At 53.0% G+C, this 22,380-nt stretch overlaps 2 protein-coding genes across 6 annotated transcripts in view; both read right to left on the reverse strand.

Moving 5' to 3' along the window:
• Nucleotides 1–452: 452 nt before the first annotated feature.
• NGB (neuroglobin) lies at nucleotides 453–6,520 on the reverse strand. The gene is made up of 4 exons (XM_023255897.2): nucleotides 6,238–6,520; nucleotides 4,782–4,893; nucleotides 3,045–3,164; nucleotides 453–1,642 (listed from the first exon to the last, which is right to left on the reverse strand). Exons 1-4 carry the CDS (start codon nucleotides 6,324–6,326, stop codon nucleotides 1,508–1,510), a joined length of 456 nt encoding a protein of 151 aa, XP_023111665.1. The 5' UTR covers nucleotides 6,327–6,520; the 3' UTR covers nucleotides 453–1,507.
• A 3,364-nt stretch (nucleotides 6,521–9,884) lies between these two features.
• Nucleotides 9,885–22,380, reverse strand: part of POMT2 (protein O-mannosyltransferase 2) — a 43,705-nt gene continuing 31,209 nt past the window's right edge. For all 5 annotated transcript variants that reach the window (XM_045060310.1, XM_003987863.4, XM_045060312.1 and 2 more), the window contains 10 exons: nucleotides 21,685–21,763; nucleotides 20,192–20,343; nucleotides 19,422–19,513; nucleotides 18,243–18,319; nucleotides 15,273–15,344; nucleotides 14,885–14,944; nucleotides 14,693–14,798; nucleotides 13,483–13,623; nucleotides 13,217–13,331; nucleotides 9,885–12,390 (listed from right to left, as the gene is read on the reverse strand). In XM_045060310.1, coding sequence (XP_044916245.1) covers nucleotides 12,285–12,390; nucleotides 13,217–13,331; nucleotides 13,483–13,623; nucleotides 14,693–14,798; nucleotides 14,885–14,944; nucleotides 15,273–15,344; nucleotides 18,243–18,319; nucleotides 19,422–19,513; nucleotides 20,192–20,343; nucleotides 21,685–21,763 — 1,000 coding nt within the window. In that variant the 3' untranslated portion in view covers nucleotides 9,885–12,284. The remainder of the gene's footprint in view (nucleotides 12,391–13,216; nucleotides 13,332–13,482; nucleotides 13,624–14,692; nucleotides 14,799–14,884; nucleotides 14,945–15,272; nucleotides 15,345–18,242; nucleotides 18,320–19,421; nucleotides 19,514–20,191; nucleotides 20,344–21,684; nucleotides 21,764–22,380) is intronic.

Below are 22,380 nucleotides of genomic sequence, written 5' to 3' on the forward strand. Positions count from 1 at the left end.
CCATCTTGTGGCTCTGCCACAATCAACACATGGCCCTCAAGGTCACTGTAAGATCTCCATCGGGCTGGCAGGGAGATGACAGAGCACAGAGGAACTTGCAGGAGTCTGGGAGGACCAGGTCTAGAAGTGGCACACAGGTCCACACATTCCGTTGGTCAGAACTAGGTCACATGCCCCACCTGTTTGCAAAGGAGGCTGGGAAATGTAGTCTGGCTGTGTACCTAAGAGGAAGAGGAACCGAATTTGGTGCCCTGCCAGCCAGTTTCCATCACAGACCCCTAGGTCCATCTCTGCCATTGGCTTCTTGCCTTCCCCAAGCCTCTCCTTTCTTTTATATCCACTCTCTGGCCTTGGCCCTCCTGACCCCATCCTCCCACCCTGCCCTAGATCCCCCACCTTACAGCTTCATCTGGCCACAAGCTGACACCCAAGAAAAGACCAGTCCCAGCAGGTCAGAGAGGCACACAGAACAGGTTTATTCCTCACGAGTTTATACAACCACAGCACAGAGCAAAAGGTAAAAGTGCAGACAGCTTGGGCAAGGGCAGAGGGCCTCCCCTGCTGCTTTCTCTTCTGTCGCAGCCTAAGTACAGACACACACCAGCTATTAAACGTGGGGAGCTGTGCCCGGCACGTGGGTAGCATCAGAGAGGCAGCGCGGGGCAGGTGAGACCCAGCCCTGCTGGGGTGGGGCGGTGAGGAACAGCCACCAGAACTCAGGCCTCTTTGGAATGAAATCCCCCTCCTTCCGTGCCCTTCCCCAGCCCCACCCCGCCCTGGCTGGCTAGCTGGCTTCTACAGAGTGGTACTAAAGGAGCTCCCAGCAGCAGCACTGAAGGAGGGAACTGGAAACAGCAAAAGAAAAACTACTCTGTCACGTGACATCTAAGCAGGCCCCTGGGACCCCGCTGAGCCCATCACAGACCCAGGTCAGCTCTCCCTTCCCCAGCAGTTCTCTTGATCACCTGCCCCTACCACCTGTCATTCCACCATGAAGGCTAAAATGGTCCCTCTTGTTTACTTATGAAAGGCAGACACCCCTGGGAGAGAGAAGAATGGAAAGCAGGCAAAATGGGAAGGTGCCCGAAACTCAGCCACCCACTCCCTGCTTGGCCCAGCTCACCTGAGAAGGATGGACGACCAGAGCCCATGCTCTCAAAGATCTCCACCTTCCCAGCCCCGTGCCACCTCTGTGACCCAAACATTGCTCCTCTCTTAGCAGAGGAGGGGATGCTAGAGGGGGGAAAAGGCAGGCAGGGAAAAGCTACTGGGGACACAAGGAAATCCAGAAGCCCCTTCTTGAAGGAAAAGCCACCCCTGTCTGCAGTCAGAGATGAGGAGGACTGAGACCCAGCCCTGCTCCATCACCTCTCCAGGGTGGTCAAGGGGACAAGGGCCTAGGTGCAAGGAGGCCTAAGGGGAGCTGGGCTACGACAGACACAGAGCAACAGACAGACACAGACAGATGGGGGCCTCCAGGTGGGGGCTGCTGGCCAGGGGCTGCCTCTTACTCGCCATCCCAGCCTCGACTCATGGCCTGTACCACGGCCCCGTAGAGCTGGCTCCAGGCGGCCCGCATGGCTGGTGTGAACGCAGGGCCCAGGCACTTCTCCAGCATGTAGAGCAGGGACTCACCCACCGTCTGCAGAGGCAAGCGGCACCTTGTCATTCCTGAAGGCAGGAAGGCATCGTTCCATTCCACAGGTGAGAAAACTGAGGCCCGGACCTTTCTTTTCTCCTGCACAGGGTCCATGCTTCCCAAGCAAGATTCTGCCCCAATCCTTGGGTGCCACATCGGGTCCCCTTTTCCCTTAAATGTGAGGCCTTATAGTGAACCAAGCATTTCATTCCACTCAGCCTTGTAACCATCCCATGGTTGCCTGGGACCCCCAGCTCAGACCAAGCAAAGTCACTGCCCCCAGGACTCAGTTTCCTCCTCTGCACGGCAGCACTCACGGTATTAAGATCCCAGACTCTGCAACCAGACAGACCTGCGTTCACTTCCTGATTCCACCATTTATGAGCTGTGTGGCTTCAAGCAAGTTTTACAACCTGAGCCTCAGTTGCTTCATCAGTAAAACAGGGAAAGTAAAAGTTCCTACTTACCAGATTGCTGGCATGATTAAATGAGACCATCTATAAAGAGCCCTTAGCACAGCATCTGTACACAGTGAGCCTTCAAGAATAATAATGGCTCTTGTTTGTTATTAACCATAACAAAATATCGCTTACTTATTCCACAAATGTTTACAGAATATCCACTAAAGACCAGGCACCGCACCAGTGCTCTAGTTAGAGAGGCCAAGGTCAGCGTGGTCCCTTCCTCAGTGGGCTGGCCATCTGGCAAGGTGACTGGACTATGGGGTAGGCTGTCACGTCCGTGGCCCCCAGTGAATCACACTTCAAGGATTCACGCCCCCTGAGTGGGGTCCCTCCAGCTGGAGCCTGAGCTCATCGCGTGCCTGGCTTTGGCCAATGGGCGTTAGTTACCAAGGGGGCTGCAAGCGGAGGCAGGAAGTGTCCTGGCACGTCGGGGTTCTGCCCTCTTGGAACTCAGCTGCCGCTCTGCGAGGAAGCTCAGCTAGGCCACCGATAACGAGACACCACAGGATAACGAGACACCACAGGGAAAGAGGCCCCAAAGGATGACAGGCCAACTTGGATGCACCAGCCCCAGCCGTGCTCTCGGCTGAGTGCGGTACATGAGTGGCTCCAGCCCCACCCTGCGGAGCAAAAGCACGGCCCCGCCGAACCCAGAAATCGTTTGCTTGGGATGGTTTTATACACAGTGATAGGAAACCGGGCAGACTGGCAAATCCCAAAGGCTCCTTAAGTTTCCACGGTTCTAAGAGAAGCCACACCACGGAAGAAGAATTGGAGGCTCAGAGAGGTCAAGGCAGTGCCGGGGGAGACACAGATGCAGGCCCCCAGCCCTAGTCATCTCAGGGTATGGAATGGGGAGAGAGAACAGGTGGGCAGGGAGGACAGGGAGAGTGGTGGCCTCAGGTCAGGAGCTCCAGAGAGAGGAGAGCCCCATTACCCACCGAGAAGGAGCTGAACTTCACACCCACGGCACGGTGCTTCTTGCCCAGACCAGCAAGGTACTCCTCCAGCGAGGACAGGTCCTCTACATTGGTCACCGCAGTGTCAATCACGAACATCACCTGCCAAGGCAGAGGAGCAGTGAATCAGAGAGGTCAGAGCAGTGCCACCTGTTCACAACCACAGTCTAGGTGGGGGTTCCAACCAGAAGTAAGAGAGGTCACCAGGACCCTCAGTTTTCCAGGATCAGAAATGTAAGGCAATCAGGGCACCTGGCTGGCTCAGATGGTAGAAGGTGCGACTCTTGATCTTGGGGTTGTAAGTTTGAGCCCCATGTTGGGTGTATTGATTACTTAAAAATAAATAATAAAATGTTTTAAAAAGAAAGAAAAGGAAGAAATCAAAGGAGGAAGAAAGAAAGGAAGAGAGGGAGGGAGGAAGAAAGGAGGGAAGGGAGGGAGGAGGGAAGGGAGGGAGGAAGGAAGGGAGGGAAGGAGGAAGGAAGGGAGGAAGGAAGGGAGGGAAGGAGGAAGGAAGGAAGGGAGGAAGGAAGGGAGGGAAGGAGGAAGGAAGGAAGGGAGGAAGGAAGGGAGGGAAGGAGGAAGGAAGGAAGGGAGGAAGGAAGGGAGGGAAGGAGGAAGGAAGGAAGGGAGGAAGGAAGGGAGGGAAGGAGGAAGGAAGGAAGGGAAGGAGGAAGGAAGGAAGGAAAGAAGGAAGGAGGGAAGGGAGGGAAGGAGGAAGGAAGGAAGGAAGAAGGGAAGGGAGGAAGGAAGGAGGGAAGGGAGGAAAGAAGGAAGGAGGGAAGGAAGGAAGGAAGGAAGGAAGGAAGGAAGGAAGGAAGGAAAGGGGGAAGGAAGGAAGGAAGGAAGGAAGGAAGGAAGGAAGGAAGGAAAGAAGGAAGGAGGGAAGGGAGGGAAGGAGGAAGGAAGGAAGGAAGAAGGGAAGGGAGGAAGGAAGGGAAGGGGGAAGGAAGGAAGGAAGGAGGGAAGGGAGGAAAGAAGGAAGCAGGGAAGGGAGGGAAGGAGGAAGGAAGGAAGGAAGGAAGGGAGGGAGGAAGGAAGGAAGGGAGGAAGGAAGGGAGGGAGGGAGGAAGGAAGGAAGGGAGGAAGGAAGGGAGGGAAGGAGGAAGGAAGGAAGGAAGGAAGGGAGGGAGGAAGGAAGGAAGGGAGGAAGGGAGGGAGGGAGGGAGGAAGGAAGGAAGGAAGGAAGGAAGGAAGGAAGGAAGGAAGGGAGGGAGGGAGGGAGGAAGGGAGTGCAAGGCAATCTGAGCTTGCATGCAGGAAGTACTCAACAGTGGCCAAACTACTAATGTTATACTGTGAAGGCAGCTCCTCTCCTCTAAGGGTCTCAAAGCCCTAAACTTGGCAGCTGGATGGTGCTGTCCACCCTGGACAAAGAGAAACTGAGGCACTGTGAGAGTCACAAGCCTCTAAGGGGAACCCCAGCTTGGTTGTCATGGGCAGATGGCCCTAGTGGATCAGTGCCGACACCACCCTCAGGAGCCAGGGACAAGGCTGAGGGCAAGGGTGGGGCTGGGACCAGCTGGCTGAGCACAGGGTGCCCCAGACTCTGCCCGGCTCAGCACAGAAGGCAAGGAGCAGATGCCCCTGGCATGGGGGAGCAGCAGGAGGGGAATGAGACCAGGCCAGGGCAGGAGGAACTTTCCCTATCCCAAGTCTCTCATTCTCTCCCAGGAAGGCGTTCTGCAGGATCTCAGAGGCCGCTCTGCCTTGTCTCACCTTCCTGATGTGGTCCAGGAACTCGGGGGAGGACAGGCAGTCCTCTGGGCTGGAGAACTGGCGGCAGTTGTACTGGAAGAGGGGCAGCAGGTCAGGCTCCAGGTCAAACAGCCTGTGGGGGGGAGGCCCAGGTGTCAGTCCCTACAGGCCCCCCCGGCTCCGCGAGCCCTAGCTGCCCAGCAGTGGCGGGGGGGGGGGGGTGTGTGTGCAGGGATTCAGCCGAAACCTAGAACACACCCACCAACCGGGCACTGACCCCTTTGCCATCTTTGCCAGTGCTCCTTTCCCTCCTCCTCCACCGGCTCTGAGGGGCATCCTCAGTGAGTCTCTAGGCCTCTCACAGGACCCAGCACTGAGAAGCCCCTCCATAAACAGTTCAGAGGGCTGGGACAGGGAGGGGTCCTCAAATAGGAAAGCCCTTCTCTCTGTCTCTGTCTCTCTCTCTTCCACTCTTGGGTCAGAACGTCTGAGTCTCATCATGTCTGGAGGGGCTTGGGCCAGTGATGATGATAGCCGTACTACTGAGAATTCCTTACACCTACTGGTCATTGAGTACTTTACATGTAGTTAACTTCTGTATCCCTCACGATCCTAAGCAGTAGGTATGACTGTTATCCCAGGCTTACAGCACAGAGACTCTAAGTAACTTGCTTATGGTCACACAGCTTAGAAGCAGCAGAGCCACAGAGGGCTCCCCTTTTCCCTTTTTGTTGGTGTGTGTGTGGTGGGGGGGAGGTGGTGGTTTGCAAAAGCCTCCTCAGAAGTTCCGGGCTGGCTTTGGGAGCCAAGGCTCCTGAAAAACCATGGTGACAGAGCATTGGCTCTGGTGATGACAGAGGGGTTACCTAGAGACTCTCGAGGTAAGGTTGAAGACTGGCCTCCGTGCCCTTGGGTCTGGGCAACCCCTTCCTCCTCTCCCCAGAGGTGAGACGTGGGCGTGTATGGTCCCCTCCCTGGCTGTTCTCTCCTCCCAGCCTGGTCCTTTCCTCCGAAAGGTTTATCCTTCTGTTGGCGGCCTGAAGTGTGCACTCCTAGGGCCTGGCCAGTGCCTGCCCTCTGGGAGCCAGGCACACCCTCCCCTCACGGGCCCTCGGGGCACCCCTCAGGCACCACCCAAGGAAGGAACACTCAGGAACAGAGCCAGGGAGAGGGCGCAGCGCGGGGAGCAGAGCCCGCTGGCCAGAGTGTAAGGAGATCCGCAGGGGAGGACAGCCGCCCGTCCCCGGGGAGCCCCCCACCCCCCCCCCACGGCTGCGCCCACCGCCCGGGGAAGCGCAGGAGGGGCTGCGCCACCCGTCGCCGCGCTCGCTCCTTTGGCGCACTTCTGGAAGCGCCCCGGCGCCGCCGAGGCAGAGGGCCAATCTTTCCTCCTCCGGCGCCGGTGCAGCCGCCAGGAGCCCGTTTCTGGCGAGGCACCCCGCCACCCGCACCCCCGGGGCGCTCGGGGAACCCTCACCTGGCGAACAGCACGGTGCCATGCTCCAGCGGGCTGCGGCTCACCGCCCGCCAGCTCTGCCGGATCAGCTCGGGCTCCGGGCGCTCCATGCTGGCCCGGGGACGCGGGGCGCGAGGCTGGGACCCTCGGGGCGCGGGCACCGTCACCGCACGTGCCGCGCCATCTCCGCGGCGACGCGGGCCACTCCGCACCCCCTACGGCCCCCGCGCCTCAGCCGGGCGGGGTGTAGCCGCCGCTCCTTCCCCGCCCTAGGTGGAGGCGCCCCGCCGTGCCCGCCGGGCTGGCGCTTCCGGGGACCCCGCTCCGGCCCGCAGCGCCCTGCGCGCCCCGAGGCTCCGAGAGCGCCCCGCCCCGCGCCGCCCGGCTGGGGCGCTTTAAAGCAACCGCGGCCCCCGCCCTCCTCCGTCCGTCAAGGCGCTCATCTCTGGGCAACCGGCTGTGGCCAGGGACGACCTGGTGGCCTGGGAAATGCCTGGGCGTCAGAGCTTAACAGAAAACGTCGAGCCTCTCTGGGCCTCAGGTTTTCATCTGGAAACTGGTGATGATTTCACCACTTAATGGTTAGGGCACCCAGTTGAACTTGATCACCTTAGGAGGCTCTGCATGTGCCCTCTCTCCACAAGCTTCCCTCAAGCGCTACCCGGAGGCATTAGACTTTGTCCCCCTTGGCACAGGTTCTCCTTCCTTCCGCCTGGAAATCGGACCAGGGGACGCCCAGCACCTGCCTGTGTGACCAGGCCCAGGCTGGAGAGGCTCTCTGCCCTAGCTCTGGGTCTGAGGCATCCGCACTCCCCATCCCTGCACATTGGGGGCCACCAGGGCTCTCAGCCTTAGGGACAGGGCCGAGACTGCAGCCATTTCCAGGCAGGGCTGGGTGTTCTTGAGATCATCTTTAGCAATCTGTGAGCTCCAGTTCTAACCCCGGCTCTGCTGGCCAGGGCCAGGTCTGGGGTGCAGCGGGAGTGACCACTGCAATACCTGGACATTGAGGGAGTTAAGTGCCAACATGCTATTCCACGACTTTCAATAGACTCAAAAAATTTAAACGGAAGTACTACTTCATTCTCTAACTTGAAGTTCAGGTAGTGCGATCTCTTGCTTGCCATTCAGAGTGTGAAGCTGACCTCTTGCCAGGCCTGAGCCTCTCTCTTTCAAGCTCCAAAGTTCCCCCGGTCCCACCCCAGTGTGAGTGGCCCGGGCTTTGCAGGGCAAAACCCTCGTTTATCTTTCATCATTTCCAGTCTCAGAGCCCAGCTCCTCCCAGCCTGACTGCCTACTTCTCTTTCAGTGTCCTCAGCATACGGTAAGGGGGTTGAGTAGTGAGGTCTCTAGGGGCCTTTTGGCCCACCTCCTTTCGTTCCATGGACACAAGGCAGTGCTCAGGGCCAGTGGTCACGAATAGCCTGAGGCTCCATGCCCAGGAGTTTGTGGGGGTGCATCCCATTCCTCTCTTCCCCACCTCCCCACACATCTCTGGGGTCTCTGGGCTGAGCAGGAGAGCCAGGCTAGAAGGCCTAGCTTGTGTCCTAAAGAGTCTGAGATCGGGGACTAGATTTCTCATTCAGTATCCCATGACCCTACAGCCAGGTCAGCAGGTCAGGGGGGAGAAGGCCATATTATGTCTCTGGTGAGCTTCACCTTTCAGTGCCCAGATGTTCTGAGCTCTGTGCAGGCCACCTGGCTTATCTAAGGTTTCCCACTCTACCCAGTCTGCATTTCCTGGCGACAGTCTCTACTTGAGAACTTCTTGCTTCCTTTCTCCTTTGGGAGAAAGTGTCTGGGCCTAATAAGTTAGTTCATGGCAGTTAATGGTTTTAGCTGGTAAGTGGTAGAGTCAGCACTCACTCTGCCTAGAATTCTAGAGCCAGGAGAAGGGTTGCTAAGTGCACTGTAATCCCTGCTTCCCTGGGAGAAAAGGCTGGAGAAACTAGCTGGGCCTCTGCAGGGCCAGCGGGAGAGAGGGGAGAGGAGGTTCCAGGAGACAGAAGGTCTGAGTCTGTATCAGAAGTTCCCAGGATCTCCCCTCCTTGCCTGGCATCTGCCATGACTCAGGCAGGAGGTGCTAACAGAGGAGAGCTGAGTGCTGTCCTAGAGCCAGTGCTGTCACTGAGTGGACTGTCAACAGTAGACAGTGACAGAGCTGGCATTCATGGAGCACTCCTGTCCCAACTCTGTGCAAGGCTCTTTGCGTCATTTACTCCTTGTCTTCACACTGTCTCTGCCAAGAAGGTACCATTTGTTTCAATCTGGTTATACCGTTGAGGAAACAGAAGCCCAGGGGTTCGGTAACTAGCCCAAGATCACATGGCTGTAAGCGGTGGGGCCAGGAGTTGCCCTCAAGTCTGACTCCTGTTCTCTGGACCTCTGTGCTCCTCTGCCCCTTCACTTTAATGGACCATGACCAAGAGCTCTATCCGTAGTTCAGACCAAACCAAGGTCACTGGGTTTGGGTCAGTGGTTCCTGACTGGTGTACTGGTACTGGTATACTGGAACTGGCTCTTAGATCGCCTCGGAGAGCCGATGGTGTGCACTGATCTTTCCAGATTCTCATCTAGTCACGTCAGGTTGCTAGCCTGAAATGGGCCATGGTGAGAATATGTACACCATGGAAATTGGCAAGTGCTACCCACCAGGCCTTTTTTCCCCTCCCAGAAAACCACTGGTCTGGGTGCACCAGGAAACACTGGGCCCCGGGTGCACTGTGGATGTGTTAAGCAGAATGCACAAAGGAACGTGCTAAACGTGGACACCTCTGAGCTGAGTCCAGGCCTTCTCCCCCGGGACCCAGGGTTGTCTGTTGTTCTGGGAAGGTGCTTCTATCCCAGGACGAAGCCGGAGAAACAGAAAAAGCCCAACTTGGTGTCCAGTCCTGGCCCTGATATTGACTAATCACAAGAGTTGAGGCAAATAATTTAATCTCTCATGGGTAGAATGGAGACAAAAGCAGCACTGACTTCACTGTGCCTTTATGAGGATGAAGTGTCACTGATGTGTCGGTGCTCAGTAAACTAAGCTATGCCGGTCAAGTGTGTTTGGTCCCTTCCTAACTTGCCTGGACTCGGCGTCTTCCCTCCCCTGAAGCTCTGCACGTCCCCCTCCCCGCCTCCTCCAGCCCCTCTTGTCTCAGGGGGGAGGGGGAGTCAGGCCGCCTGCACCTCACAGGGCAGTGCCACTCCTCTCCTCTTCCACCCACTGCCCCCCACACACCAGCGCTCACCTCCTTGGGACGCTCGCCATCACTCCCGATGACAGAAGACCCCTGCGAGACGGGGCCTCTGGCGAGCACAATGGCAGCTGCTACAGTGCTGGGCTGTGTGGCTGTCTCAGACATGGACACTCTTACTCTCCACTCTCCTTGCCCTACTGGGTGGCAGGTTACCAGAGAAACAGCCCAGCTTCCGACTTATTTTGGGACAAGTTTAAATAAAAGAACAGCCCTCGTTACTCAAGTAACCTTGTATGTGGGAGGGCCCCAATGTCCCTCGGGGTGACGGGGCTCACCTGCCCAGCCAGGGCCTTTGCTGAAATTAGAATGGCCTCAGACACCGGGACACGGTGGAATGGTTCTTGCCCCCAAAACATTCTTCTCTTTCTGGGAGCCCGAGGGAAAGTCAGGTTCAATTAAGTACAACAAGAACACCATGGCTTTCAAAACAAGGGCTATTTATTACAAAAGTAAACGGCCTCTGATTATCTGTGGAAACCTTTTTTTAATATAAAATCGTGGCTCAAGAAGCTGGCTGGAGGTTGTGCTCACAAACATCTTCTTCCTCCACCAGCAAGTTTGTGGGGCAGATCACATTTCCGCCGATTCCTGGGCACTGGAGCTCATACTCAGGGCACCACCCCGACAGCCCCTCTCCCCAGCATCTGCCAACAACAGAACCTGAACACTTGCAGCTGCGTCCACCCGCACAGCCTCGTCCCCAGAGAAAGGTCTGTTCATCTGGGCTAAGAGGAAGCGGGGGGAGTGAGCAAGCAATCCTCTCATCCTTGGAACACAGTAGAAGAGACGGAGGAACCCTTCATTCCCAGTGTGGCCAAACGAGGAGGGAGCCACGGGGAGGAAGCTGGCTGAGCTTTCTCATTCCCCACCCTCCCCCAGAGTGGCTGCCCCTCTGGCTCCTTCAGGGTTCCTCCCTTCCAACAAGTTCCTATTAGGAAAGAAGAAGGTGCAAAGGAACAACGGCCACCTCCCAGTTGTCATCAGGCCAGTGCTCTTAGCTGAGAGGCAAGCGCAGATTCCTGCCCTCACCCTGGGTGGGCAGGAGAGCCCACCCAAATGGCTGTCCCCACCCAGCTCAGAAGAAACCAACTCTCTGCCTTTGGGGAGGAGAGACAGCGGTGCGGTGGAAAGCGCAAGCAGAGGTTCTCCATCCCTGTTCTTTCCTTCCAGAAATGCAATTAAGCACACAGCCCAGACTCAGCACACAGGCAGCACTTCCTGCCAGGGGAAGTCAAAAGGGCTGCAGCCCTGGGAGAGGGAGGTCATCACACCCCAGATCTAATTAACAAACCTGCCTTGCTTTTGACATTGCTGCATTTCCTCTATTAACATTAATGATGGCTGGTCCGAACGGCTAAGGATGGCCAGAAGCTTCCCTCCCCACCTCCCAGTAGGTAGCACAGTCTGTCCCTGGGACCAATTTCCAGTCTCCGTGGCAACCGCCTCCCAGAGATGCTCTAAAGAGCTCTGACCCTGTCAGAATTGGTGGGGGCTACAGAGGAGGGAAGATGAAGTGTGGCAGAGCCTCATCATTAAACCTGGAAGCATCACAGCCCTCCGAGACAAAATACTCTGTCATGTACTGGCGGGAGGGAGGCAGGCTGAGGAGCTGGCCTTGGGCTGGTTCGGTTCTCACCCAAGGGTTTCCTTAATCTCTTCTATTTGGGGAAGAAGTGAAAGGAACAGCTAGCTCTGAGCTTCTTCCTTGGGCTTTAAAGTGGCAGAGAGTAGAAGCTTTGCTGCATTTCTAGGTGCTCTGGGTCCTTGGGGAAAGAGATTAGTGAAACAGTGACACAGAGAAAGGGGAATGAAATGGAAATGGGGTGTCAGCAGGGGAAGACTAGAGAAGTAAAAGGAACACCTCATGAGTGACAGGGACATCAATCCGGACGGGCCACACGGCCTACTGGGACCCCAGCCCGGCACCACAGATCCCTGCCCTGCTGCCCATCACCCTCGGCTGCTAAGAAAGGGGCCCCAAAGGCTCTCCCAGCCATCAGGAGAGTGCATCTGCCCCACTGGCGCAGCCAGGCTGGATGCAGAGGGAAAAGGACAGTAGCAAGAAACACCTCTGGCAAGCAGGCCCTGCGAACACAGAGCAGCCCAGGATAGGGTGCCATTCCTCCCACAAGACATCACGTAATACTCTGAGAGTGAGGAAGCCAGGGCTGGTGAGCTCTCAGCTGCCTTGCTCCGGAGACTTCCCAGCAGCTGCCACCCAGGAAGCAGCTGGGAGGCCGGCCCTCCAGCCCAGAGGTGCTCCGCTCTGTTTGTTGGGAGGAGAGCGGCGCAGCGTGGACAGTCCCGTCTGCTCTGGCCTTGGTGATATCCCAGAGTGGGGTCGGTGAGCTCAGCCTTCTTGGAGGTCAGAGAATTTATGATGGTCTTACTTTCAAACCAAATCCAGTGTGAAGGAAAATACCAGAAAATACTACTGTAGCCCTGGACTATTTCTTGAGTTTATGACACTCAGCTGTCCACAGTCACAGTCTATATTCCACAGGTATATGGGCACATGTACCCTCACACCCCCACACACATCCCTCCTTATGTTGCACACTTGGGGAAACAGACCAGAGAGGTGGTGTCCTCTATTGCTGGGCCATTCCCAGTGGTGGGACCTCTGCAGAGAGAGCCGCGGCTCTCCCTTGTGTTGGGTTAAGTTCCGGGTGTGCCCCCAGAGCTCGGTCCTGGAAGGCAGCAGAATTCCTCAGGCTCCTCGGGCAGCTTCGCCCGCAGCTGGGAGGGTCCAAGGGCTGGCTGCACAGCTGGCTATGCCCAGAAAGTTCCTGGACTCAGGCTGAAGTCCTTGCAGTAGCCTCAAAAGTCCCATGATTCAAGCCACCTTAGTCCTGCCATGGGACTTCGGGGATCCTGGGCTAGGGGACCAACCATCCCGTAAGCCAGAGGGTGGAAGAGGTAGAAGCTGTGAGAGAGAATCCAGTGCCTTGGCATCGGCAAGCGGCCCTACAGACCCTTGAAATTCAGCCACCCCCCTACCCCCTCACCCCCCCCCCCCCCTAGAGTTCATTAGGTCTTCTCCACCTACAAGATCTGCTTGTTCTTGTCACCATAGTCTGTCTGGGTTTGCTGTTTGGGCACACTGTTGTCTGAGAGCTTAGCAGATGCTGACTTAATGACAATGAAGGAAAGGGCCCCTCCCAAGAGGCCCCAGGGAGAGACCAGCCCAGGGGTCTGGTCATGGCTGTTTGGCTCAGAGTATATGTTATAATGTGCATGTGCTCTCAGGTCACAGACCCACCATTTGCAGTTCATGCTTTAATGCTGCCTCCCTGGCAGCACTAAAGGCCAGTGACTCCCAATAGGGGATCTGTGAGACTGGCATGAAGGTGGGGAGAGGAGGGGAGGCTTGCCAAACACCCTCCTTCCAGTTATTCTGAGCCACAGCCCACACCACTCTTCCCACCCTCTCCCTCACCCTGCCTCCTCCAGAGCTGTCTGGTAGGGAGCCATGGTCATATAAAACCTGGAACCTACTGGTAAAAGGAAACAATGCAGAGTTAGCCCCTGTTTCTCCTATCTGGCTGCACATTAGGGTCACCTGGGGAGCTCTGAAAAATGGAATCAGAGCCTCTGGGGGTGGGGCTCAGTTACCGGAGTGCTTTAAAAGCAGAGTTTAAAAGCAGAGTGCTTTAGAATCCCAGGGGATTCTAAAATGCATCCAGGGCAGAGGCATCAGACTTGTGGGTGGAGAGTGGGGGACAGCTATGCAAGGAGTGGGGAATACTCACCTGTAGGCAGTTCCCAGGAGCAGGCTCAGGTTTCCCACCACATACAGGCCCCTGGCCAGGGAAGAGGAGGCCAGGCTCCAGGCCCAGAGCCGCAGGAGAGTGTCCCACAGAATACCTAAGTGTAAGAAGAGACCTAGCACCAGTCTGTCAGAGGATGACTTCTGGGATGCAGCACGAAGGAGCCACTCCAGGTCAGGAATCAGGGAGACCCCCCTCAGCATTGTTCCTCTGCCCCTCTCCCCCAGGTCCAGGTAGGCAGTGCTGACCTGTCAACATGCTGGAGAAGAGCATGGCTGGGAAGTAGTGGTGGAAGTAGAGAATCCGGCCCATCAGGAAGAACGGGAAGTAATGGAGAATCCAGCCAAGCAGGAGCTGACCGCCTCCTCGCAGCAGGACCTGGGACAACCCTGGGCCCCAAGCAGCACAGCCCAGGTTACAGCCAGGGAGAGGGCAGAGACCCGGGGTCCTTGTCCAGCTCTGCCCCTTCCCTGCTGTGTGACTGGACCGGGCTGCCTTTCCTCATCTGGAGAATGCTGAGCAAGCCTAGGCAGCTGGAAGAGAGGAGCAGCTGGCCCTCGAGAGCCTTGCACATTACCCACGCAGGGAGGCTGGCACCCATGCAGGTGCACCAAACACCAGCAGGAGGCAGCCTAGCCTCTAAAGAAACCAAGATGCTCACATCCCACAGGTAGCTGCCCCCATCCCACCTCCGTCTCCCACACCTTTGCTGCCCACAGATCTTTGCAGCGGCTGACAGGAGGGAGGTGAAGTTGGAGACGAGGATGGAGGGGGACAGAGGGGGCCTAGGACTGTGGCTGTTCACAGAGGGAGCGGCACAGGGTAAAAAGAGCCTGCGGGAACGTTTCAGGGGCTGCAGTCCGTGCCCTAGGGGCTCCTCCCTACCCCACTAGAAGACGGGCCATGGAACAGGGAGGAGGCAGAGGAGAAGAGGTGGGTAGCTCTCTACAGAGTGTAAAGGTTAAAAGCGAAGGCTCTGGAGACACCTGGGTGGCTCAGTCAGTTGAGCATCGAACTCTTGATTTCGGCTCAGGTCATGATCCCAGGGTTGTGGGATCAAGCCCCCATGTGTTGGGCTCCATGCTGAGCATGGGAGCCTGCTTAAGATTCTCTCTCTTCCTCTGCTCCTCTCCTCTGCTCTCGTGCTCGTGCTCGCGCTCTCTCTCTCTCAAAGAAAAAAAGTGAAGGCTCTGAAGTCAGACTGCTTGGGTTTGAATCTCAGCTCTACACTTACCAGTGTACGTTCTGGGACAAGTCTCTTCTCTTTGTGCCTTTGCTTCCTAATCCATAAAATGGGGGTAAGAATGTTCTACTCTACAGGGCTGTTGGGAGGATAGGCATTCGGTGACTGAGCTTTAAAGAAGGGAGAGAGTGGGGGCTGAAGGCAGAATGGCCCAGCAGAAGTATAGGCCCCAGCCAGCTGCTAGGTCAGGGGAGGGAGAGCCCAAGGGACCCAACCTTCAACCTCCGCAGGCAGGTGTGCCCCTCTCTGCACAGCTACAGCAATGATGCTCCCCAAGAGGAGGTAGAGGGCAATGCTCAACAGATTCAGCCACCAAACCACCTGCATGGAAAGGAGAATGGGCAGGTGAGAGGAAAGCCGCAGTCCCCAGGCTGAAGGTCTACACAGGGAGAGGGCTGGGTACTCACCGGGTTGCCAAGCAGATACACACGGAAGTCTGTGTCATTGATCCCTGAGAAGCGCAGGCCCTGTGGGGCAGAGGACACCCTGCTGATCCAGGGCCCAGTGCATCCAGGCCACATGTGCTCCGGTCAGGGGAAGACCAGTTACCTTTCACAGATAGGGAGCCTGGGCAGGAGGCTCAGAAAGTGCCAATTCTACATGAGCTCTCTGGGCAGGAGGCTCAGAAAGTGCCAATTCTACATGATTCAGGACAAAAAACAGAGCCCTGTCGGCCAGCCACCTCATGCCAGGTAAGGCCTTGCCTAGTTACCCTAGCTCACCCCACCCAACCAAGTCTCAGTGACCTCTTTTTTGGCTCCATTTCCTGGGATAAACTCTAGCCTTGAGCCCTACCTGATAGTTGACAGGCCAGTGCCAGGGTTTGGACGTGAACTCATTGTCCTTGGGTTTGAGACCATTGTTCCCCTGCAGGAAAATGGCAAAAAGAAGCTAGTCAAGGCAGAGATCTAGAGAGTTGACAGAAGTGTGAGCAATGGGCATCTCTGACATATGGCCAAGTGTCCAGAGGAAACCTCCCCCTATCGTCCCCCTCCCTGCAGGGAAGTCAGGTGCTCATTTTCAGTCACTGTTCACCTGCTTACAACTGCCTTACTTCTCCCAACACACAAGCCTCCATTTCCACCAGAGACAGTCCATTCAGACCCACTATGCTTGAGAGAAAAGAGAATGAAAGACTTGTTTCCTGTGAGCACAAAACATACACCCATCTTTCAGACCAAGGAGAAGGTGTGAAGAGAGCTGGTGGGGATACAAAATCAAGCCGACTTACTTGTTCCCTCAGGAACCCAATTTCAAACACAGAACCAGAAATCTGATGAGTTCCCAGACTTGGAAAAAGTTCCTTTAACCTAGTGTTTCTCAACTTTTTTTTTTTTTCATTATTGCCCCTCCTGGAACTTTTCAGACATGTTTTTCCTAAATGCCTCCGATGACATTTTAATACCACAGCAATACTGTAAATATGTTTATATACTGGATGACTACCTACGCTTCATACATGAAAAAGTTAACGGTTTTCTGCCCTCCAAGAACACATTTTACCCTCTGGGTGATATTACGCACTGAGAATACATACTTTAGCCTGAAGGGACAAGATTCAGCCCCTTTAATCCAGTGGCTAAGACTGTCCTCTACACGGCAAAATCAGGGCTTTTCAAAGGCAAGAAGGAAAGGATCAGGACCCTGGATACTAAGCACAGGTCTGGTGTCAGCCTCATTATCAGAACAAATTGAGAAGGCACTTCCTGAGAACAGTTGTAAGATGCTGTGAGTTAGGTCAGGGTTTCTCCATTGAAGGGCCTCAGAATGAAGAATGAATCTGGACCCCAAAGGAGCTGTGGAGGGAAATGAATTCCTTCAAACCAGTGCAGTTCAGTCCCAGGCTCAAGGACTCCAGCCAGAGCTATAACAAACCAGGGGCATCCTATTTACTCCATTAATGTCAGAAATCCAGTTCCTTTACTAAACCAAGAAATGGAAGGAAGGAAAAGTCTGTAACCATTACAGGCATATACATCTGTACACTGTTCTCTATGCTTAACACCTTGAGTGGGCTCGTTCCAGCTGACCTCACCAGACGAGGCAGCCTTCTCTGCACAGGACTCAGGCCCTCCACTCAGCCGGCAGAAAAGCCCTCTCCCGTGCAGTTTCCATCATCTGGACTATTTTGATCTCTTTCCCCATCTTGATGCTACATTGGTTGAGTAAGAAAGCTCCCTTATGCCCTTTTATTCTTTGGCTCTACCTCTTAGATAATGAAAGAAGAAACGAGACTATTTAGACTTAGTCTTAAAATTCTACCCAGACGAGGACACCTGGGTGGCTCAGTTGGCTGGGAGACTGACTCTTGATTCCGGCTCAGGTCATGATCTCACGATTCATGATATCAAGTCCCATGTCAGGTTCTGCGCTGACAGTGCAGAGCCTGCTTGGGATTCTCTGTCTCCCTCGCTCTCTGCCCCTCCCCCGCTCGTGCGCACGCACACACACATGTGCCCTCTCTCTCAAAATAAGTTAACAAAACTTTAAAAATAAAAAAATTCTACCCAGACCTAGAATGATATTTTGACTGACAGGCACATATTCAAAGGAGCTATGTCATCAGGCCACAGTGACAGCTACAAGCAGAGAGTCAGAGAAGAAGTGACCCAGAGATCACTTGATGTGAAGTCATCACCTCGCAATGTGCAAAAATGACAAAATCTGAATTTTTTAATTTAAACTGGTGGAAGAAGTCAACTATATTTACTGAGTACCGCCTATAAAATCACTTCCAGGGAAGTCCGCTTGACAACAGCTCAGCAGGGGAAAAATAACAATCACTAGACCTCTCTGCTGCCCTGTGGGTGGAGTGATAATCACAAACCTGACTTGGGATACAGTGACTCTTAAACACCATTCCTGCAGAACACTGGTTTCCATAAGCCAAAGGAAAGGGGTCTCTTCTACACATCCACACCGCAGCAAGGTTTCTCTAACACACCGGGAGAAGTTAAGATAATGGGTAGAACTTCCTCAATTTAAAGCTCTCTTCTCTCAATTGTTCTTATGCCTTTGAGCTACGACTGCTGTCAGATACCAATGATGGAGAGTACAAACAAAGAATCTTATAAAACCTGCAGAAGACTCAATCAGGCCCCCTAAATAGATCCCAAGTCTAGGAACTTGAGGGGGCTCATGGTAGGGATTTTATGCTGCAGCTAAACAACATGCTCAGGTTAGCTATTCATCCTAATTCATTCTAACCTCAGGTGATGGAATGAACTATCAGCATCTCATGCTCTTCAGGCAAGAGCACTCTGGCTTTCAGGAGCTCTGCCATTTGAACAGATTTGAGAATCACTTAGAAATGGAAGAGTGTAGCAGTAACCAGCACTGACTCTGCCAGCCTCGCTGTGAAGCCCGGATCCACCTCTTACATTTAGCTGTGTGACCCTGGGCAGCTTTAACCTCTCCGTGCCCCAATTCCCTCATCTATAAACCGGGGACAATAATCTCCATAGGACTGTAATAACCACTGAATAAGTCAGTTCACGTGCAGTGCTTAGAGTGGTGGCTGGCACATAAGAGCTACATACGTGTGCACTGGTGTCTGTTGTCATCATCATCATCATCATCATCACCACTATCATCATTCTGTGATAAGGGAAATGCCTTTGAAAACCAAGTAAACTGTAAGTGAAGACCCTTTCAAAGTCCTCCATGAGGGGGCAGTGGATCTATACATAGCTCCTGATCTGTGATGCAAATTTGTGGATGGCAAGAGCTCGTACAGAAGCCATCGAATGAGAGGGGCCACAGTACCCGGATCATCACCATGTGGGACTCCAGCAAGACCTCAGGAAAACTGGGCTGCAGCACGTCCAGGCTGATGTTCGGCACTAGGCAAAGAAATGACAGAGAAGAAAACCTTGGTCGCACATTCTCCCAGCTGTCCACGGCATCCACACTGTGGCCAGAGTCTGAGTGCAGCCTTCCTGATGCTCTGGCTAACCAGTAGGTAGGAGTGTTGAGGAGACAGAAGAAAGCTTGACCCAATTCTTGATCATCCGCCTTCAGCTTGTGTGAAGCACTCATGAGGCATTTGGAGAAACACAAAGGCAACAGATGATGAGGCCTGTCCCCGGTCTGTCCCTGGTGTGGCCACCGCTCTCGGCCCCATCACCCTTCATTACGGTACAGCCTCAAATGCTGCTCTCCCTGCCAGGCAGGTCTGTGAGGACAGGGGCCAAGTCCACCTCATCCACCAGTGTCTTCCTGGGACCCCCAGTCTTCCCGTCATACTCACTAAAGAGTTGTTTAATTGGTGAATTAATTAGCTGGTTGGTTAAATTAGGTAGTAAGAAGAATGTAAAATGGGAAGCATGGAGAAGGGAAATCAAGCAAAAGCTTGAAAGGGGTGGTTGGGGAGGACAGACGATGAATCCAAAGATTCACTGAGTTGAAGATGACACTGATGTAGAAATGTCAAACAGGAGTCTGGGAGTACAGATATGGGGCTCAGATCAAGGGCTGTGGCCATCGCTTTCTGTACAAGTGTTGGCTGGCTGTGGGGAGGGGAGGAGCTCTACACAGGGGCATAAAGGGAAAGCACCAGCCTGCTCTAAGCCTTGAGAGTGGGAAGCACCCCTGGTACAGGGGACAGAACAGCCCAGAAGCAGATGAGAGAGGTGGGCCTGCACTGCAGGCAGTCAAGGCGAAGCATTAAATCCAGAGAGAGGCAAGGAAAATGAAAAGAGGAAATTAGCTCTGGTCCTGAGTGAAGTCACTGGTCACTTTAGGGAGAGTTTAAGGAAGACGGGAAGTTCACGTGGATGGGAAGAGAAAGGAGCTACCTTCATACAAAAACTCGTGTGAAGAGATTCAGTTTAAAAAAGGCAAGAAATGGCAATAATGATACAAAGTGACAGCAGAGTCTATAAAGGTTTATTTTTCTAAGATAAGAGTTACTTATAAGTGTTTCCAGGAAGTAAGTTCACTCACGTTTGGGGTTGATATGGTCCTCCACATTCCAGATAGAGTTGAGGGTTTCCTTTAGGTATGGGGTGCAAGTAACCTCCAACTGCTCCCAGCCCCTGTGAAAAAGCAGTCACAGATGTCTCTCAGAAGATGTGAAACTCACCAGAGTAGCACTGTTGAATCTCTTAAATACACAGGACTCTGTTCTTTTCAATCCAGGGGCCATGCTTTTATCAACCTCACTCTTGTATCCCACGACTATCACAGAAGTCATCTAGCATAGAGCATTCCCACTTTAGGAAAGTCCAGAGCAGTTAGAAGGTCCAAACCAGATGAATAAACATTGAACTCTCAGTACACATAAAATACCCAAGGGACTCTGGAGTTCTCTGCTCTATAACACACCCGATGCCTTTTCTCCCTCTATTTACCATACAAAAACATGAGGGGCGCCTGGGTGGCTCAGCTGGTTAAGCGTCCAACTTCAGTTCAGGTCATGACCTCATGGCTCGTGAGTGTGAGCCCTGCGTCGGGCTCTGTGCTGACAGCTCAGAGCCAGGAGCCTGCTTCAGATTCTGTCTCCCTCTCTCTCTGCCCTTCTCTGCCCCACCCCCACCCCCATGCTCTGTCTCTCAAAAATAAATAAAAATTAAAAAAATATATATTTTCTTTTTAAATACAAAAACATGAGGTAAACATTGACAATGGAGAAACAGAAGTTTCTGGTATACTGCTTGTACTGTGAAAGGAGAAGCATGAGCCTCAACTGGGACATCAGTACCCCAAAGACTCACCATTTGGGCAGGACCTTTCCCGAGGAGCCCAGGACACAACCTGTGACCAGATGGATGAGTCGAATTCGACTTCTCAGCACTTTGATCCGGTTTCCAAATTTTCTGTTTACAACCTCAATCCGCCAGAAATCGTTGGAGTCTCCTGTCCCATTCTGCCATGTAAATCAAGGAAAAAATACAAAGAAAGCAAGATGACTTTAGAGAACGCATGTCAGGAAGGGGAAATGGCCACCTTTCAGATGCCACCATGTTACAAAGGTCAAAGACTAAATGGGCCTCAATGGATAAGGTGGGAAAGGGAACACAGCAACACCCCAAGTGATACACATTCCTCAGCACTCACTATCACAACCAAGAAAAGTAGTGTAACTTCTACAGCCTGCAGTCCGATTCTTCACTTCATGGGACTAGAGTTTAAATTCTAAACATATGTTTTTACTCTTAAACCAAACCCAAGACATCACCCTGAACCAACAGAAATAGATTTGGGTCATTTGCACCCATTACTTGGCCATCTGGACACTTACTCATCTAAGCCAGAAATTAAGACACTTATGTCTAATTCTCCTCAGGAGATACCCGCAAGAAAAAGATGAGTTGTGGCTCCAGTACTGTAGGCTGAGCAAACAGAAAGAGGGTTGGGAAGTCCACCTAGCAGAATCGTTACTGATTCTGCACCAAAGCCTCTGCAAGGGAACATAAGATGGTCCTAAGTCTAGCTGCCCACAAGTTGTTTTGTTTCCAAATTACTCCCCAAGCCATAAGTATAAAGCTTCTTCTATTAACTACATCACCCCAAGGTAGTAAAAATCTCAAAATAATGTGGTGATTAACATCGCTCTGCAGAACAGGCAAGTAATCCTTAAAAACAAAGCCAATGAAGATTTGGGATCTGGCAAAGGATAAACTTATATATTCACCTAGGATCATATTGTGGATCCATGGCTTCTATGTCCAATGTGATTTTATTTTATTATTACTTATTTTTTAAGTTTTTAATGTTTATCTATTTTTGAAAGAGAGACAGAGCACAAGCAGGGGAGGGGCAGAGAGAGAGGGAAACACAGAATCCGAAGCAGGCTCCAGGCTCCAAGATGTCAGCACAGAGCTCGATGCAGGGCTTGAACTCACAAACCATGAGATCATGACCTGAGCTGAAGGTGGGCGCTCAACTGACTGAGCCACCCAGGCGCCCCCTCCAATGTGATTTTAAAAGAAACCCAAATAGTATTCATATGTAACATTTATTAAGTGTCAGAACATAAGAATGGCCTGGTTATCATGGGAGGAGAGAGATGGAGACAAATGGAAGCATATATTGCTTTTCCCACAGCAAACCTAGCCAAAACGTTCCCAATGTTAACAGAGTCCCTGTGCAGCCCCCAATCCTTACGAACATTGCAGAATTCCAGGGAGGATGTGTTCTGCCACATGGCCCTGAGCCAGGCCTCACAATTTTTTACATCCTACTCACACTCCAGTTGCTCACTTACTATGCCATAGCCGGTGACCTGATAGTGCTTTCGGGTCAGGGGGGCCTCATGATAGTGACTGTGCAGGTTCCGAGAAGTCCTAGAAGTTAAAAGAGAGAGAAATATCATCATCCTGGAAAAAAGAGACATGCAGTGTCTCCTCTTTTCTGAGGATATTCACAATCATCTGTTAGGGCAAGAAAAATTAGAATCTGAACTATGAAATCCAACTTATCAGGAATGTCTTGCCTACTTACAAGAAATACCCAGAGAATCAGAGAATCCCAAACCAGGAAGGACAGATGGTAGGAGTCCTGGACTACACGCCAAGAAAGGGGTTAACTTCAGCAGTCAGAGGGATGACTTATCACATTTGGTGGCTTTGAAACACTTAGCTTGCCTGACTCATGAGGCAGCTTTGGGGAGAAGAAGTTAAAATCTGTATTCTATACCTGCCTGAGCCAGCTAAGCCTCCTCCCTCCCATTTACTCTTTCTACCCTCATTACCAGTTTTACAAAGTGGGGAACTGTGGGGTAAGTAGGGGGATTAATTTAGCTTTTATTATGCTTTGTGCCTTTTATAATAATTCTTACTTTTATCTACAATAAGTGTTCATTATAAAAATTTTGGAAATTTCCAAAAATAAAACTTAACAATAAATAATAACTTTTAATTTGTTTATAAAACAAAATGAAATTTAAAAGTGTCTATAATCC

The sequence above is a fragment of the Felis catus genome, chromosome B3 (assembly GCF_018350175.1).
Source record: "Felis catus isolate Fca126 chromosome B3, F.catus_Fca126_mat1.0, whole genome shotgun sequence".
Classification (NCBI taxonomy): Eukaryota; Metazoa; Chordata; class Mammalia; order Carnivora; family Felidae; genus Felis; species Felis catus.

What these genes read in the sequence shown, in the direction of transcription:
- NGB (XM_023255897.2), bottom strand. Translation starts at nt 6,326, where the DNA reads ATGGAGCGCCCGGAGCCCGAGCTGATCCGGCAGAGCTGGCGGGCGGTG. An exon ending in GGCACCGTGCTGTTCGCCAG is followed by an intron (nt 4,894 to 6,237) that starts GTGAGGGTTCCC and finishes TCCCCCCCACAG; the next exon opens with GCTGTTTGACCTGGAGCCTG. An exon ending in TGAAGTTCAGCTCCTTCTCG is followed by an intron (nt 1,643 to 3,044) that starts GTGGGTAATGGG and finishes TTGCCTCTGCAG; the next exon opens with ACGGTGGGTGAGTCCCTGCT.